The sequence below is a fragment of the Eurypyga helias genome, unplaced genomic scaffold (assembly GCF_000690775.1).
Source record: "Eurypyga helias isolate BGI_N326 unplaced genomic scaffold, ASM69077v1 scaffold3372, whole genome shotgun sequence".
NCBI classification, from domain to species: Eukaryota; Metazoa; Chordata; class Aves; order Eurypygiformes; family Eurypygidae; genus Eurypyga; species Eurypyga helias.
This window is the reverse complement of record NW_010237671.1, coordinates 216,685-236,213: the sequence shown is the minus strand read 5'-3', so window position 1 is coordinate 236,213 and position 19,529 is coordinate 216,685. Positions and strand designations below refer to the sequence as shown.

Here is a 19,529-nt window from a genome sequence, read left to right as displayed (position 1 = left end):
TTTTGGTGTTGAATAGGTATTCAGAGGATTTATATAGGCCAAAAAAAAAACAGGTCAGTTTTTTCTTGGTGCAAATTTTTGCAGAGAATTTAGTATATAGTTATCCTTCTTAATTCACTTGATGTTATTACATTGTTATCCAACATTAAGGGCCAAAGATGTGTTCTTTTATGCCTAATGATGTGTTTATACTATTTTATTTTTTAATCAACCTGTATTACAGTCCCCTGATGTGATAAGGCGTTGTGTTTTAATACAGCTTGATTTTTGAGCAAATTATCATGCCATTACTTTCACAAGTCCATTAATACCTGTCCCACCTGTGGGACAAATAGAGAACTAATAAAGTAAACAAAGTCATCAGAAATGCTTTTCTAGATCTGAGGGTCCAGCTTTATTTCCAGCCAAATGTGAAAGTCAGCCAATATTCAGGTTAAGTTTTTACTGCTGGACTGAAGTGTCCTTGCAGCCACTTGCCATAGCAGAAGAAATTTAGAGTAATATTGACCTCTGTTGGGTTCCCTTCTACGTGTACTGTAAAAGGTCCTGGCCCAACAAGGGCAAGCATGTGTTTCCTTTTTCTGTCTCAGAAGGTCTTAGTGCAATATAAAACATACTTAATTGAAGAGTCTTTGCAAAAAAGAGGAGAATTATCCTTCTGCTCCATGTTGGTTTTGAAGCATTTATGTGGATATGTCAGTGTGAGTATCTTTGGAAATCAAAGATACAGGTTTATTCAGTACAATGAATTGAGTGGCACAGCTATGCAGTTTATGCCAGGGAACACACCCTAGAATGAGAATTAGATTTTATTTGCTATTATTGTATACTCAGATCCTTAAGTATCTTACTTTAGTTCTGTATGGAACTGTTTTCCACCTTTTTTATGTCACCATTTGTCATATCTCTTTCATGGAGGATTCTTCTGGCCAAATTCCCAACCTGAAATTCAAAAAGAAAGTACTCCAAAAAATATTTATTGTGGATTTACAGTTTTAGGATTACGTTTGTGGGTTGTTTGTGGGTTTTTTCCCTCTCCTGGAAGTAAGAAGTGGTTCTCATTTTATTTGCAAATATAATAGCAAAGTCATTTTAATGTGGGGATATCGCAAGAAGAATGGTTTGGAAAGAGAAGGGATATTTCTAAATGAGATCTCAACAGGAATATTTCTGGCTAAGCTTGGTTTTGGAACATCTAAACCCATGAATTTTTGGGAGGCTTGGAATCTTCCTCTGGTGACTCATACATTTTTAATAGAATAAAATAAGAATTTCATAAAAGTTAACTTTGATGTTCTTTTTAGCTATGCGCTATACAGTTTGACATAAAACATACAAAAGTATCCATGACAGTAATTATTCCTACCTCTAGATGTAGTTTTAAGACTGTAATTGTTTCAGGTATAAAATGTCCAGTTGGGTTAATGCATATTTCTAAACAAACAGGGTAACCTTTACCCTGCTGTCAAGTCATAGATCTCCTACCCTACCATTCATAGCGTGATGACGTCCACTTCAGTTAAAATATCTTAACAAATCTGGTGTATACTTAGAGCTAAGCAGATAGTTTGAGTGGGCATAAAACACCTCAGAGTCCCTCAAAATGGGAAATGTGGCAGGGATCTTAAGTGACTTCGGAGACGTTTTCGCTCCTGCATCATTTGTACTGGGGAAGCTTCACTCGAAGTCAGGAAAAAGCAAACCTAAACATGAATCACTATGGATAGAACGACCCTGAGCAACAAGAGAGTCCTCAAACTAAAAACAATTCACTGTTTCAAAGTAGCATTAAGACGCAGAATTAGAAACATCCATTTGTTGTTCTTTTTATAGCACAGCCAAGTGACTTGGAATTTTGGATTGTCCCTGCCAAGGATTGCTGTTTCGAACAAAAAGTCCTCCACTATAATGTTAAAAACCCCCCAACTATCGACTGAATGCTAATCTTTATATTCTGTGATACATCACTCCAAGAATGCTACCATTAAAAAATGTGAATTCTATTTTTCATAAGTGATGGATTATTGTACCAGGCTGTGTATTTTCCAGTAAAGTGTCCTTTTATTTGTCCTGTGTGATTACTAGTTTGTGGAAGTATGTGTGGGGTCATTTTAGTGCTGTGGGAAAATGGAGCACTCTTCTGTTAAAATCAGTAGTGAAATCAGAAGCAAAGTATGCTCTGATCATCGTAGGCATGTGTTTAAATATTGCTTTCCTTAATTGGCTATGTTCTATTTACTTAAAATGAACAATTTGGCAAGTTTTTCTCCCTTGACAACAGCAAAGCGTAAACCATTTTATAAGTTTGGCTGTTAAAATCAGATTTGTAATGTAAGCCACAGTATTCCAGGGTTGTTACTGTTGCTTAACCAGTTATTTTAGCTTGCCATTGTTTTATAACCGTTCACCTTTAAATATTCTGATGCTGGTTATAACTTATGCAAAACGTCATGCTATAGAATAGCCCAATAATATTAATGATAATTTTTATATTAATGATAATTTTCCCTCTTACCCTTTGGTTTCCCTATGTAAAGATCACTGCATTACAGGGGAGATTCATGCTGGAGGGGGAGATTAGGGAGCAACTCTCTTAACTACAGCTAAGCTATCCAGGGTACTATTTAAAAATTCTGTTGGAGGGACAATGGACCAACTTCTGCAAGTTCAGCTTGTGCAGAATACTGTGTTTTAGTGGATTTATTTATTTCTTTGTTTGTCTATTTTCAAGAGAAGATGGAAAGCTATTCTTTCCTCAGAAAGCAGAAGCCACTCCTCTCTCAGCTGGGGGTCCTTGCCAGGGAAGTCTGTACAGCTCTGGCTGTCCCATTTTCCTGCTTAGCATTTGGGAGAATGGGCAGTGTGAGAGAGCCCAGGACACAGGAAAAGGGTTATTCAATGGTGATGAAGCTTAGGTGACTTCTTAAAAAACTTCAAATATCTGTGTTCAGAGAAACCTTTGGAGGAAGTCTTTCCATGGCATCACTGTGGCTTCTATAACATCCATCCAGAGTTTCTCCTGCTAATAATGCCTGTTTTGATAGTTATGATCATGCCCTGTAAGCACCTCAGAAGAGAAAAAGTTAAATTTATGCCTTTGAAACTTCCTCCAGGGGATTTTCTGCAGCTGGGTTCTATGTCTTTTTGACACAGAGCAGGAATAAATTGAGCTGAAAATGTTTCTCAGTTTGGTAAATGCCTAAATATAATGAAATATAATCATTAGGACGGGAATACTTTTCTTTCTGTAAATTAATGCATCTTGCACACATTTCATGGCACATAGCCATGTTTTCTATAACTGCTTTAAATATATATATAACGCTTAATCCGTCTTGGCAAGAGAATTCAGTCCTTCACTAGTGGTGTAACCATCCATCCTTTCTCATAACAAGTAGTATATAGCCAATAGTGCATAGCACACTTAGAGTCCAGAGTTTCAGTTGAAAAATCATCCATGTGAAACTTGTGGGATTCGTGAACATTTCATGAGTAAACTGGTCGCCATCCAAATACTTATGGGCAGTAAATAATACAACTCTGTGAATAACCAGCAGAGTGAACTCATCGTGTTTATTCACAAAAGTATTAATCAGACGTCTTGTACTGTCCAACCAGCTACACTGTTGACCTACCGCATGATTTTACTAGGGTGGTTGTGGCCATTATTTCCTACGGTTGTTTGAGCAAACTACTATTAGGATAAAAATATCGTTTCCCTGAAGCTTTTTTTTTTTATTTCCTTCAGTTTTCAGACTGAACTACAGTGCTTCTGACACAAATGACAGAAACCGAGTTAAAAGCAGATTAAAGAAGTTCATCTCCCGAAGACCTTCCTTGAAAACATTGCAAGAAAAGGGACTTATTAAAGGTGTGTTTTGTCTTATGTATTTTTTCAGAGTAAAAATTCACAGATGAATTTTTTATTCTTAGTCAAACGAATAAGGGCATTGGACAAATACTTCTTATATGTGGTTTTGTTGCTGTATCTCATAAAACTTACACTGCTGAACTATAAAGAAAATATTGACATACTATTGTATATATCTCTGTGGTACCTACCTACTTCAGTTTTTCTGCTTTAGTGTAAAAGTGGTAGAAAATACACCACAACACAGGCACTCACCATACACACAGCAAATCAACATACTTCACAAATCCGTTTCTTTTCAGGAAAAGAATGTTGATGTAGTTTTGTATTTTAGAATCTGAAACAGGAACTTCAGATGCTATGCTGACTAATTTGTTTTCTAGGGTAGGCTGGGATACTTTCTGTTGTCTTCTTTCATTATTTTTCTAACTCACCAACAAAATACATTTTTAAAAATTTAAAATATGTGCCAGTGTTGTAATAAATGCTTTGAATCTGTGATTTTTTTCCTACTCCACTTTCTTGCTAAGTTGGTCAGCCATCACTTTCACATATCCTGAAGAAAGTTGTTTCTTTCATAAAATACATTTGTTAGTTTATCCAAGGAGTGTTTTGTTAAGAAGCTGGTAGTTAACTTGAAGGCAGTAGCAGTCTGACCACTAATAATCAAGCAAAGCCATGTTTTCAAATATTGTCTGCAATAATGCTTTAAAAATTTAGGCACTCCCAAATTATTATGTGTGAAACCCACAACTGCACATGTAAATTGACTAGAAAGAGGCATTTTGCCAGCAGCCCCTGTCAATCTCTGGAGTGTGAGTTTTCCAGTGGTGTGTCAAAAATGGTGAGGGGTGTTGCTAGTGTGTATTAAACTTGTCTGTCCTGAGCCAAGAGGTTGACCCCAGCCAGAAAAAGCTAAATCAACCACAAGAGTTAAACACCAGCTGGGCCTATGTCTGACGAGAAGGAGAAGATTTTATGAATTAAGTTCTTATGTTTTAGATACATGCAGAAATGTTCAACGCAATGTTGTTTGCTGTAAGGAAGTCTTCATTATATGAAATCATTATGTTCCTTAACGATGGCCTTCTGCTTCTAAAATAAAATTTTAAAAAAGTCATTTATACATAAATATATGTGTGTGAGGTGTGCAGACACACACGCTCACCAAACTTTCAGGATCTTCCTTACACATTCATAGTACCTGGTTTCAATAGATCGGAGGGTTTTGCCTCTTCGAAGTACTCTGTGGATTGAGGATGGGTTTTGAATGCATCATATTAGTTTGTTTCTGTTATTACAGTAATAGAGTAGCAATTTATAGTCTTTTAATTTCTGGATTTGAGAGGGTTTTTTTTTAGTTTAATAAAGTGTAGCTGATGAACCTCCTGCGGTGTTACATAGGGATCAGATGTGATCCCTGCTAACAAATCCAGATTCATTAGCATAACTCAAATCCATCCTCTAATATATCTCTCTAGGAAAGCCAGGCCAATTGGTTTTGGCTACAGTTGCATTAAGCTCTTGATTCACAAACATAGCCCGGTTCTACCTGGGACCGGCTTCCATGGATAAGGAAGATGCATGATTAGTGACATAGTAATTCAGAATCGGTACCTGGCACAGCTTTATTACCAAACCAGTGTTGCCATGAAGAAAACATGTTGGTTATCTACCATGAAGTTTCATTAGGATTAGGTTTTGGCCATGCAAATGAGGCAGGATTCGTTAGCACGGCTTAATTCCAATCTACGGTAAGTCTATGTGAAATGCTCATTTGATAAGGTTCCTTCATTGTATTCACCAGAGTTTATCCCTTAATCTGTTAAAATGTTATGAAAATGCAGTTGCACTGCTTATACGGAGACCACTTTTAAATGTTAATTTTTAGGCTCACATTAGAATATTTTTAAATCACAAAATGCAGCCATCCAGATTAAAAATGAAAAGCTTGCCAAATTTTGTATTATAAGATGCATCTATTTATTTTTCTAAAGGTGACTTAAATGGTTGCAGAAGCCTTTCAAAACTATTTATTTGCTCGCTTCTTAAGGGAAAAAATGTTAACCAATTTTTACAAGAAAAAATTCCTTCAGCTCTGAGAACATGCATACTAACTTTTATCCCATAGGGAAATACTTCTGTCAGAATTGTAAATCCCTTAAAATAGGAGCTTGTAATAAAAGTGTGTCTAAAGCCTTGCAGGACATCTCGGTACCGCATTTCTGACAAAGGACTGTTCTGTGTGCTAGTGAAGAATTGATACAAATATCTGTGAAACGTGTGGTGTTAATTACTCCAATGCAGTGGCACTGTAGGTACTGTGAAAACCTTCACTTTTCATCAAGTGCTATTCATATTTGCCAGGGGCACTATAAAGCTCTCAAATCTATATTGATTTTTTACATTGTATGTCACATTGGAACCAAAACTCCAATAAATTTAACACGTAAATTATAGTCATGAGTAAATACATTTTAAGGTGGTAAGTTCACTTAAACACAGTTCTGTGCTCTGTTAGTCACTGATGTGTACACACTTGGCCAGAAGACTCGACACATTTCTCCGCATTAACCAAATTTGGGAATACAGGCTTCAAAATTAAATAGCAGTTTGATCTCCTGGGGTACTTTGTTCTGCCAACAGTGTTATCAGAATATCTGGAAATTATGTGATTGTCATTTAACTCTTAACAAAACTTTCTTTATGTAGGAAGTAACAAAGATCCACGTAGTAAATAAAGTAAGTAGTTAACAAATGAGAATCATAAGATGTAGGATGATAATAATCAGATGAGGGAATGCAGTAGACCAACACGTAAATATTAGTTGCGTGTTGATCTGAAAATGAAGATGTGCCAATGTTTTACATGACAAAAAGTTATTTTTGTCATCACTGTCCCATTTGCTTTCTAGTCCTTTGCATAAAAGAAGCCAGAATGGGAACAGCACATTGACTCCATTCATTTGATGGGCTAGTGACTGGAGCTTTTCATGCTCCAGCGAGAGCTCTGATGAAGATCGCCAGTCCTTCTTCCATCTCACTCACGATTACACAAAATATCTTTGGTCTTGAAGTATTCTGAATCACTGTTGAGATGATGTGTTATACAGTATTTTTATGTAATATGTATGTCTCTATATGCACCTTTAATGTTCATAAATGTACACACATGCAGGCAAACCTGAAAATAGTAAAGAGGCACGTTCCATGTCTGCCGTTTTAACAGTGTTATTTCAAGAATAACTGTGTTCAAATTTATATACTAGGGCAGGGGTCCTCAGTTCCTCAGTACTGAAATATTCTCAGAATTTACAGAATCTGCACTAATATGCTAGAAAAATAATATATAAATCTTCTCTTCTAAAACTACTTTATAGACTATAATTGAACTTTGATCTTTGTGTTTGAGCTTTGTCATGATTTAATATTATCCAAAATGAATTGCCAACCTTCAACTTGATTTGGCCTGCTGACTTACTGATTTCCAAGCCCTTCTGGTCTAGATAAAAAAAAAAAAAAAAAAGAAATAATGTTTCTGTGAAACTAAACTTTTAAAGCTATGGGGTTGTGTTGGTAATAGGCTACCACAAAATACACTTTCAGTAAATGGTAAAAAAATCATGAGTAACAGCTTAACATAAATGACACTGTGGGAAATGAGGGAAATTCAGTTGGCAAGAAATTAATATATTTTTGGGGGGTGAGGGGTTGGTTTTTTTTTCCCCAGAAGCTAGACACTGAAGGAACTTCATTGCATTTATTTTGTAAGTTAACGCAAAAACCAAAACAGCACAAAAATTGGAATGGTTACAACTGTTTCAAGATGAAAATAAAAGCCACTCAATTGCTAGTGAAAGGAACTAGCTGTGATTTGGCTTGATAGCCTATAGAACAGGGCTCAGCATATGGTGGTGGTTGTGCAGATAGCAGTGCAGAGATCACCAACCATTTCATTTCCAGACAAGGGAAAACGTCTTTATTGTCTCATATATCTCAACGGACCTTGCAGTGGTTCAATGTAATGAGTGTAACACTCGTGAGAAATCCAAAAGAGTACATTAAGACCTACCTATGGTGTATTCTGTAGTTCCTTTGGATTATGCAGCAATTTAGGAAGTGATCTGGTGCCCATAATACCATAGGGAAAGTTAGGATTTGTTTCCTTTGACTTGCAAGGACAGTGGGTCACAAGGGTATTTCTTTCTTACTTTAACTACTGCATGGACTTCTGGAAAGACGTTTCCCAACCCTGTGGATGGCCAAGCACTGGACAGAGTGGTGTTTCTTTTGGTTTTGGGGGTTTTTTTTGGGTGGGGGGTGTGGGGTGTGTGTGGTTTCTTTGAAATGATGGTCAGAAATAATTCAGATAATTTTAAAATATCTTATTTTTGGAGATCTGTTTTGAGGAGTAAGGCAGACTCACCCTCTTTGAGTTTAAATGAACTCTTGTCCACAGTAAAACACCGTTATTTCTTAAAAGAGACCTGTGTCTGCAATACTCCTTATTTTCCCTTTTTCTGAGGAAGTGAAACAAATCTGGTGGCTCATATGTTACTTAATAGTAACTGTTCACAAATGTTTTATTTTTTTTTAAATTGATGACCACACAGATCAACGATATATAGTAAATCTCCAAGTTAAAAGGACTGGCAAGATTCCCAGCTACCATAAATCAGGGGAGCTCCATTGACAACCTCGCTGACCTCAGTCAGCTGAGGACCTGCCCCACTTATTGTAAAAGCGTCGTGGCATTATTTGGAGCCCCAGTCTGGGATCAGCATCATTTTAATGTCTGACTTAATATTTCAGCGCTACAGATTGAGCAGCTAGAAGTCATCACCTTTCAGAGTATGGCACTTTCCAACCACTTTTCTTGCCCCCCCCCAAAAATTCACTGTGGTGCCCACTGTTCTCTCCCCCTCTCTGTACATTCCTCTCTCATTTTGCCTTTTCCTTCTTTTTCCATTTTTTCCCTCTGGATGTTCAAACAGACAGAAAGAAAACAAACAACTTAGGTGTTGATACAAAGCTCTGGTAGTTCAGCAGTTCAAATCCAGATGTATCAGAGTTAACTCTGCTCCTGGAAGGCACTGGGTTACATAGACATAAGTCATGTTTCTAAAAAAATTGGGCTTTACACCACTATACCTTTTCCTTTCATGTCAAACTTTGAGATTTTCTCCAAGAAATGAGAATATTAGCCATGTTTTTCCTTGGTTTTTTTCTTGGGGTTTTTTTTTTGGTTGGTTGGTTGTGTTTTTTTAATAAAAAACACTGAGGTATAAGTTCCTTCCAAGTGTGGCCACGTCTCATCCATGTACAACAAAAACAGTTAAACAATGACATTCTCAGTGAGGATGTGGCTTTAGTGATTTTGTTTTAATTGTTTCTTTTCCAGAAGTATTGTCTCCCATAGACTAGGTTTCTGCAGCTCAGAATTAGTGGCTTTGCTGCAGCCTGCAAGAGCTACTCAAAAAAAGTAGCTCTGTCAGGCTCAGGGAAAACTTGAAGCTCACCAGAATGGGCAATTCATTGCAGCTGTAATGATCATTTTATATTATACAACTTGTGAATGTCCATTCCCTCCTCTTCCTGTGTCTCATTTTATATCCATGTGCAAAGCTGTCACACCCCCCACCATCTTAAATAGAAAGTTTAATGCACAGATATCAGGGATATGTAATGTAAACCATACCACCAAACATATTATGAATATATTGCTCTTCTTAAAAATGCTTGTTGGTTTTTCATACTACAGTATTGACTAACTGTCCGTGTTTGATGTATGGTTTACCAGCCTGATGTAGACTTATGGTTAGAGCTTAACTTGTTAGTTCTGCTTTTGCAGCCAATTCAGAATAACTACAGATGCCCCAAGATATTAAAATTGACTGCTCAAATGGACTCAGTGTGGGAGTTTCATTGGTTTTAAATTGATAACAGCTGAAAGAGTGAATGATTAAAGCTGTATATGGGCATAGTATGCAGCTCCTTTGTACAAGCTCTTGTGAACAGAATCCACTGTATGGGAATTGCCTTTGTTCTAATAAAAGATATTTTTGAACAATTGTTAGTTTAAATTTTTAAATGATGAAACAAGAGCATTTCAGGAGCCTATAGAGGAAATAATTCCTGAGAAACTGGAATAACTCTGAGAAGATAAAGTGGATTTCTATTCAGAGGGGAGCATTTAAAGTTAAGTAGCATTCCATAAGGTGGTAATTGTGTCTATTTCCCAGGCATTTGAGTTAAATAAGCTGGATAGGAAACATAAACTGTCATAATAGGAGGTTAGGAGTGTTGTGTACATCTTTTTTTTTCAAGTCATAAAAAATGAAGTTTTGAAGGGCCTTATCACAAATAAATCAAACAAAGGCTTTCTTGCTTCTTTTATCCCTTTGGGAGCAGTTCTTTTTGGTTCTTTTTTTTTTTTTTTAAATGTTCTGGATAGTTTCCTCTTAAACTAGTTTTAATATGTATATATGTATATATACTTCAATAAAAGAATAAGAAAATGATATTTTAATCTTAGTTGAACATAAACCTAGTTTAAAAAAGTTACTAATTTGCCATTCCTGTAATTCCTTGTTTTCAAAATACTGCACAAAGAAACCTTAACTGAGTTTTCCTCAACTATCCCTGTGACTACTAAGAATGTAAATATGGCAGCGTAACTACTGCCATTGCCATGTTTATGTACAGGAACAGGTCCAGCAAAAAATCAGTTGACTAGACAGAGTCATGGAGTTTGCAACTGAGGATTATCCAGAATTCAGGGTATTTGGATGACTCATGAGATCATGTCCTTATAAACATTCATGAATTTCTAGAAAGGGGAAAAAATCCAAAGCAGTTGTGTGGCATTGTTTTACTATAGTGTCTTTTTTCACCCGGCAACAATTAATGCTGATTTGCTGCCCTTTCTATTCAAGATAAAAAACCCTGAGGACCTGTTTTCCAAAGAAAAGGTGTTTTAAAGCTTAACTGTAGGATACAGAATGTGATTATATCATGTACTGAACAGTTCACAAAATAAGGTTAAACATTTTGCTGGAGAAGATACAGAATGTACACCCAGAAAAGAAGTAATAGACTAGGTGAGAACTGTGTAACAGTTTCCAGGCTTTTAAAAATTTCCTCCCAGGAATACCAAATAATCTGCATTCATACTGGGGATTGAAAGAGTAACTGCAAAATAATCCTGGAAGTTGGTTATGAAGTGATTATAATAGAGAAGAGCAGTTGCTGAACACACATGCATTAATTTTGTTTCCGTTCTTCAAATATTACCATCGAAGCACAGTGCAGTTCTTTGCCTGTTTTGCTTCTGAAATTGTTTACAAATGTCTTTGTCCAACAAATAAGATACATTTTTACTTCTTTTTAACATAATTTACATTGGAGAACATTCCATATTATACAAAGAATTTGACAGGTCTTTTCTAAAATTTTGAAAAACAATTAAGATGTCAAAAGAGGAAGTGCTAGTACATTTTAATCATAAATCTCTGTATATATAATTACCACTGAAGGCAGCTATAAATGTTTTATGATGAAAATGTAACCAGACTGTGCTTTGTCAGAAACATAACCCCAAAACATGTAACAGACTGTTCGCTAATGCTTAACGCCACACATGCACACAACCTTCTTCAGTGTAGTTCTGTGAACCCAGTCCTCCATCCCTTCTGCAGCCAAAACTCTGACTAACTTAAATTCAGGCTTTGATGTACTCTACCGGAATGCAGATCACATGCATTGGGAGATGCTGGAATAAACTTCCCTGATACATATGAAAAAGTTCAATGCTCCTGCCCAACCGTCCCATGCACCTCACCTTGTTTCCCAGATTGTTCCCTACTATGGGATATTAGGAAAGAAAAGGCAATCAAGTTGCTCTTGAAATCCAAGCTTTGTAAGAAATGGTAGTGATTAACAACAGGAAGGTGAAGCTCTTTGCAAAGCAGAAAATCAAGTGGCTTTTGGCCTGTTAGCGAGAAAAAGGTGCGCTACCTGGGGGAAGATTATGCTGGAGGATGATGGGACTGACTTCTGAGGAAATGTCCCATGCCAAGGGAGCTATAGAGGGCAGCAGGAGCTTTTGCTGTTCTGCGAATGAGCACGCTTGTCGGGTTTGCTCTGCAGAGCCCAGGCTTGTGCTAACACCCATCAGCTATCTATACAAAAATTTTCAAAGCCTCTATGCCAGTTTCAACAGAAATGTCGAGCTCTGTTGAAATGCTATATGGAGACTGTCTCTTTGGGTAAATGATGATCGTACGCTCCTATTATTTGAGCATTTAGCTGGATCCTATTGAGTAGTTTCTCTCATCTGCTTGATTCATTTTGATTCTAGTTGACAACATCCCTATAACTGATTGCTCTTATCATAATTTCTCAAACATACAGAGTGGAAATGAGGTGGAGAAAGCTAATTAGTAATCTGAGGGGTTTAACCTGTTTATACAAATATGTTTTAAGATCAACATCCAAAGTTGGAAAAAAATTTGAATACAGAAAACCAAAAAAGTAGCATTATCTAGCCAAATTCGTATTCATCAAGGAAACAACACAAATCACAAATTAAAATTGGTGTCAGATGTGCAATCCTCATCAAAAGATATCTAGAACCTTCTATTTTTTAAAAAGGTAATTTGACACTAAAAAACATTCTGTAGAGATCAGATGAAGATGCACTAAGTCCTAATTATGCAAAGTAATGGAGTGCTTGAACCCTCATGGTGCTTCATGACAAGAATGAAATTTGTTATGTGTGGAAGAGTCGGGCTACCTGACAATATGGTTGGATAATCAGTTAATATAATGCAGGATTTTGGCTTCAACAAGATATGGATCTGAATCTCTAGAATTGCCTTCACTTTTTTTCCAGCAGGTCCAAACAAATTCCAGAGACCTCCAAGACTTACAAAGGACAAGGTTGAGGTATAAATGGCAACTGAAACTGGAACCCAGGGGGAAGTATCTCCAAGGGTTGTGAGCAGCAGACATTAAGAGGCTTGGTTTTGTGGCTAATGACCACTAGGATTTGAAAAGGATTTGGTTCGAACTTTGTGTGTCCATCTTCGATAGCTGTGGTTTTAATTAACATCCAAACTCAGAAGAGAGAAAAATCCCACCACAAACAATATTCTTTAATATATTTTGCTCTTTTTCTCCAAATGTAGATCAAATTTTTGGCTCCCATTTGCACTTGGTTTGTGAGCATGAGAAATCTACAGTCCCTCAGTTTGTAAGACTGTGTATAAAAGCTGTTGAAAAAAGAGGTGAGTACCTAAGTATTTAACACTTTTTTTTTTCTTCTATTAGCAAACAAAACTTTAATCTTGTAACTCTGCTTGAATTGCCAGTGTAGGTAGGCAGTTCAATTTATGATACAATTATGAACTGAATTATATCACATTCTGTATCTTTATTTTCTTTTTATGATAAGACACTAATAGAACCCATTCATGCTGATTATTCCCTATATTTTGCTTGACATGTTGTTGTTTCAGTCTTTCTTTGGTTAACTAAATGCTAAACATCAATAAAATGTCAGTAACTTTCATTCTAAAATCTCTGGTGATCATAATGTCAATACTTATTCCTAGGTTCTAAATTGTCTTCAACCAAAATAATGTTATTCTAGTGTGACCATTTTTATTTTTTTAATGTATGCAGGTGTCTGATTTTTACAGTTATTTTTAAAAGCCATAATTGTTTAAGAATATTGGAATGAGTATTCATCCTCATTAAAAGTTTTGATTAATTTAATAAGATTATTCATGGTATAAAAAGATATGCTTAACACCGTTGCCTGCCTTCCTTTCTGCAGAGTGTATCTTCTCTCATTGAAGGTCATTTTCTTTGGAAGGTACATGCGGTAGATGCAGAATCTTAAAATGTATTGTATAAAAATGTGAGGCTTCATCACCATCTGTTACAAGTTTACAACTTGTTCCAGGGATCTGGGGAAACATATATCTTGCAAAAGATAGAAAATTTATTTTCAGAATAAGGCTGGGTGAACCCATTGTCACTCCAATCATATATTGGAGTCTCAGAACAAGAGAACCAATGAAAAATAAAAAGATACTTAGACCGTTAACCACAAAGGGAAAAGCTACTTTAATTCCATCTTTGTTACCTGATTTTATAGTGAAAGGTGCAATAAAACTACCCTGGAGTTTCAAACTCTTGGAAATTCATGCTTTAATTGTATAGCAAAGAGTGCACTGGGATATTATTATTCCCAGAATGATTGGCAGGAATTCAGAGACTAACAAACTGGAGATCGTTCAGTAGGGGGAGATAGTAGCATTGGTTTTTTTGGAGGAGACTGGAGTCTGGATAAAGAAAGAGACAAAGAAAGGGGAGAAATGCATGAAGTGACTATTAATAGAGGATGAATTGTGAGTAGAAATTCAGAACATGGAAAGGAAAGGCAGAGATGAGACTGTAAAAATGCCACGCCATTCAGAACATGTCTAATTGACTGTTCAGTTACGATCTTAGCACAGGTTCTCCAAAAGATGCACCAGACAGTTCATGTATGTTTTGTGGTATCTGACCACTCCTTGAGGAGAAGTGAGGCCAGAGGTCTCTACACTGCTGAACTGTAATAGAAAAATCCAAGGAACCTAATTAGATGCTTATTGTCTGTGCGTTTATCAGAGAAATGCTCATGGAAGAAAATGAAAATATCACTGCTTCTTCAAAGGAGTTCATCCTTCAGAGTTTTGTGTTATTGTTCTTGTGTTTCCTTCAAACTTGCTGTGACTCAGAGAAGTCTACCCCTTGTAGTCAGTCTAATACGTAAATAAAAGCTAATCATACGGCATGAGATAAATTCATTTTATGATTGTATTTATGAGTTTATATTTGATATACAGTTTTTCTACTATCATTTTCTTGGATTAAGATGCTTGCATTTACTCACATTCTATTTACTCAAAATGTTGTTTTTACTAAGTTCTGGCATAAACTATCTCAGGACAGCAGTAATTTATGTGAAGCTAAGTTCAATGTTTATGCAAGCTTCTGATGACATTTTATACTGGGGTTGGTATTAGGAAGCAGTATGTGGAGGTGCCAAGTCTCCCGGCATGGCTGAGTCTCAACAGATCTGAAGCCCTCCTCTTAATGGCCAGATATGCCTCCAGCCAAGATACTCAACTGCAGAGTCATGGGAAATACTTATGTACCAATTATGGGAAAGGCACATTTAATGAAAACTGTATGTTTACTTTCATAGTCTTAGTAAGATGGCCTAGATACTCAGTACAGCTGGCATATTGGCTGTTGTAGAAAAGCTTTTTTTTCCTATTTAGAAAATATATCATCTACATACTGTAACTGTACCAAAAATGCTTCTTGCGTGCTTCATATAAGATAAAGGATTATTAGGAAAAGAGACCTTAGGAGACTAACACTAAATGTTACTTACAAAACAGTCATGCTTTGCTGAACGGTTCTGTTCTTATTTAACAACTCAGGGATATAACGCTTATTTACCTATCGATTTTTCTATTATTTTATTATTTTTGAACCATTTATCTGCACAGAAACTTTACTAGAATAAACCACATTAATTAGTACATTTTTCTGTGTAGACGAGGTTACATACAATAGCCAACTGTAGTAATATTCTCCCACAGATTAAAAATGTAGAGGGTGTCATTAACTGTTGGCAAGATTTCCTGTTTAGCTACACTATTTTAAAATGAGTATCTACATTGAAATCAAAGGAATTATTCTGAAATTAATTTGCTGCAACTTAGATCAGATTTTGGCTATTTATCCCCTAGGCTACTGTTTGCTTCTTTACCATTTCCGGACAGAGGTGCTTTATGAGGTTTAGCCTAAAAATTCTCACAACATAATGCGTGTTTATCTGTCTGACATGGATTCCTTCATTCAAAAGTGAATTCAGTTTTTTCCAGCCTTTTTAGCTATTTGTAGTTATTGAAATAGAACTGGGAGGCTCTTTCTATATTTACTCAGCCATCTTGCAGAGATGGTAGTAGAGTTTAATAAGGAGGGTCAATAAAAATGTACCCATTCTTGTAAACTTACAAGGCAATTGTCACATTAATTCTTTTTTTTTTTTTAAGCAAGCTCAGGTTTTTTTCTCCATTCTTCCTGTATTATTTATTCAGCCATAATTTTTGATGAACTACTCATTCTGAGTATTTAGCTATACAGCCCTGTGCCACTGAAGTGAATTCTATCTTGGCAAAAATAATTGCTCCCTTAGTACCTAATGCAATATCCCAAATAGAAAAAACTTTCACGTATATGATGTGACCTGGTGAAGATAAGCGAAGAATTTTGAACCATGCAGTCATCAGACTAAGGAGATATAGTGGCTACTCAAATATTTCCAACTTTTCACTTTCTCATTGACTTGGTGGGAAAGATTTTAATGGATACATGTATTCCTTGTTTTTTTCTGTGTAGTCTTTTCCTTTGCCATCAATATCTACCTTGAATGTACCTCAGGCTTTTCTGGGACTACCTGCTGAGTTGCCTTTTTCAATCTGTATTCCATGATTTTTCTTGTCCTCAGAAAGTGTCTGATAAGTAGCCCTGACCCTGAGCACAGCGGAGCAGCAGGGAAAGCCTGGGACAATCCTCCCAGTCTACTATAACTCACATGCTGAGCACTCCTGCCAAGGGTGGGGCCCATTGCAAGATTTTTTGGTGTTTCTAGGTCAGATATTATTTCCAGTCATTTCTCGAGTCGCCTATTTATTTTGTTATCCACGACCCTTTAAAACTGCTGGCTGTTTTTTACTTTTTTTTTTTTTTTTAAGTATGTGAAAGGCATGAATAGAACGCATAAAAAAAATAAAAATATCGGTCTTCATTGTACCTAAACAAAATGCCATCCCGTACTTCTCATAGTAATCGTGTGAAAACAGGCTGATACTAAACTCTTTTCCAGGGATGATCATTTGTCTGTGTGGCTAATGACAGAGTAAATGAACACCCTCAGCAGTCAGTACCCTAAACCTATCGAGGGTATCCAGTGTAGTTTCAGTTTTGTAAAGAAATGCAGTACTAATGCTCCAGGGAAATGTAGTTTAACTTTCATGTCTCTTTTGAAATGTCCTTCATTTTCTCCCTCCATTCCCAAATCCAAGTTAGTGTTCTCAAATCAACCTAAATGACTTAAAAATGACATTGCAGGCGGCAAAGCTGATGATTACAGGTACCGTTTCCATTCTAAACTGGACATTGCAGACATTGTTTTCTGTTGCTTTTCTTGGAGCACAGGATGCTCTGACAGGAATGATACACAAAATTACATATTTGATTCAGTGCCTAAAAGCCACCCTGGGATCCATAACCTTGCTTAAAGATTTAAGAAAGACCTTTAGTCCACTTCTGAGAAGGTTCTTAGCTTAGAAAACTTTATCTTTCAACTTTACTTCTTAGCAGCTGTTATGTTTTTTTGCTGTCGTTTGTTTGACAGGATCCAGTTATAGGTTCCGATGTCTGTTTAAAGAAACAGGGAGGTTGTTGGCTTTAAAATTCCCTTACTGCTTGTGTGTTCAACATTTTCCCAGGCTTTTCTACATAGTTTGCCAAGTAAAGGGACTGACCTTTTGTAGCAAACACTTTTTCATTTCTAAATGCTCACTTTGATTTTTGTCCCATTTTATGCTCATTCCAAACTGTTTACAACCCACTAAAAATGACTGTGAATTATATGTTTGTGTAATGGATTCCTTTTGTGGTTGGAGTGGAATGTTTACTTTGAACAATTAGTTATCTTTGGGCAGATTATAGTGACCTGAAAAAAGAATGGCTAAAATTATTATAGTACCTTAACTATTTCCTTTTGTTATCTTCTCTGTTTGTTCAATGTATTATTTACTGGGTTTCATTGCACTGAGCCCCAGTGAACAAATCATGTTAAATAAGAGCAGTGACAAAACAATCTCTGAGTGTAGGGCGCTCTGTCTGGGGGGGACTGGTCTGCTGGGATAGCACCGGGTACGCTAAGGAGACTTCAGAAGTGACCATTAGGTTGGGCATGCAATTTTAGGCAGACATTGTTTTGAGAGAAGTTTTAAGTGCTTGCTCTCTGAAAATCAGATTTCTTAAAGGTGTCCAAAGTTTGGCACCCCAAAGCACCTAAAATTGAGACTCAGTTTGTCCCTAATGTCCATAGCTGTGATTTGATATGCATAATATTGCAGAAATGCACACACACTAAGTCTCAAACCAGAGAATATTCAGTGTTTAAGGAAGAAAATGACTTTATGGGCAAAGATAAAGTACCTTATGGGATGTAGTAAAGAAACGGAGTCATCACGGTGAAGAGAAATGAAGATAAAAATGGTATTTTAAACTACCTCACCTCTCAAATGCCATGCTGCCCTGTGACAGAAGGCTGTGTCCCTTTCATCAGTTTTATCTCTTAATCTAAAAGCTAAAGTGCAGCTAAAAGCACTTTAAAACCTATTTATATATATAAAAAAAAAAAAAGGAAAAAGAAAGTGATATTTCATTACCTTCTAAATCATATACCGCTTAAAAGGTAGTCAGTATTCTGGTAGGAAGTTTACATAGACGAGAGTTCACTTATCTTAAGGAGTTAAGCAAAGAGGAAATGAGTTTTAAAAATATAAAGTATTGTGAATATATTTATATAGCTAGGGAAGAATGAGTTTTTAAAACAGTTTAATGCTATCTCATTCTCTAATGGAAGAAAACCCTGCAGAAGAATTTTTAAAAATCCCCAAACACACCTTATAGCTTATGACCCTCATGCTGGGATCACTGGTTTTGGTAGGGTGTAGCTAGTAGATTATAGGAGCCCAGTGAAGATGGCAGAAGACATGAGGTCTGCACAGCCAAGATGTGTATTAATAGCCTCTCTATACAACCCCTAGCAGCTTATATCCCTATACGTATTGTGATCCTCCATATTATTACACTTCGGTGCAGCGACCTGCTCCTCCAGGGTGTGTTGAGCTTAAGCAATAGTTTTTATGCATTTCATTCTCAAAAATGCTTCAATCTCATTCCTGAGGACCTGCAGAAGGCAGCTGGAAAGTAGAGGGTAGGTTTGCCAGAGTACGCTCACCACCATCTTTGAGCTTCCATTAAATGTACAGTGTTCCTGGGCTACTTCCCAGCACGATTAGACCAAACGCATCAGACGGTGGCATAAAGGATTTGTTCTGGCAAGGATTCCTTGAGAAGGGAAACCTCACGAGACTGACCTATCCCGTGCACAGGGCAGTTTTATATTTCTGTCTGAGTGCGAGATTATTCTCCAACAGCACTTGGCCCCTGAATAACCATGAAATGTATTTTATTTGTGTTTTCTCTCTACTGTATCTTTCGGCGTATTTCTGTCCTCAGACCAAGAAACTTTTCATGAACAACTGAGTAGCAGTTTGTTTCCTATAAGCTCATTCACTGATTTTCAGTACTTATTCTCCTCTGGAAAGGTATTTTCCAACCATGTTTTTTACTTCTCCCAGGCCTACACATGCGTCCTTGCTTACTTTGATATAATTTTACATACTGTTTCCAGTGGCTTTAGAATTCAGTACCCTGAAAGTACAGAGATCATATTGCTCCACCAAATGATCTGAGCTCCCAGTTCTGCTAATTTTGTACTGTTCATTCTTTCCCA

General features: G+C 36.6%; 1 protein-coding gene across 1 annotated transcript in view; it reads left to right on the top strand.

Annotated features, from left to right (window-relative positions):
- Positions 1–19,529, top strand: part of LOC104506545 (rho GTPase-activating protein 15-like) — a 170,591-nt gene that overhangs the window by 28,328 nt on the left and 122,734 nt on the right. The window contains 2 exon segments of the mRNA XM_010147522.1: positions 3,749–3,871; positions 13,060–13,158. Coding sequence (XP_010145824.1) covers positions 3,749–3,871; positions 13,060–13,158 — 222 coding nt within the window.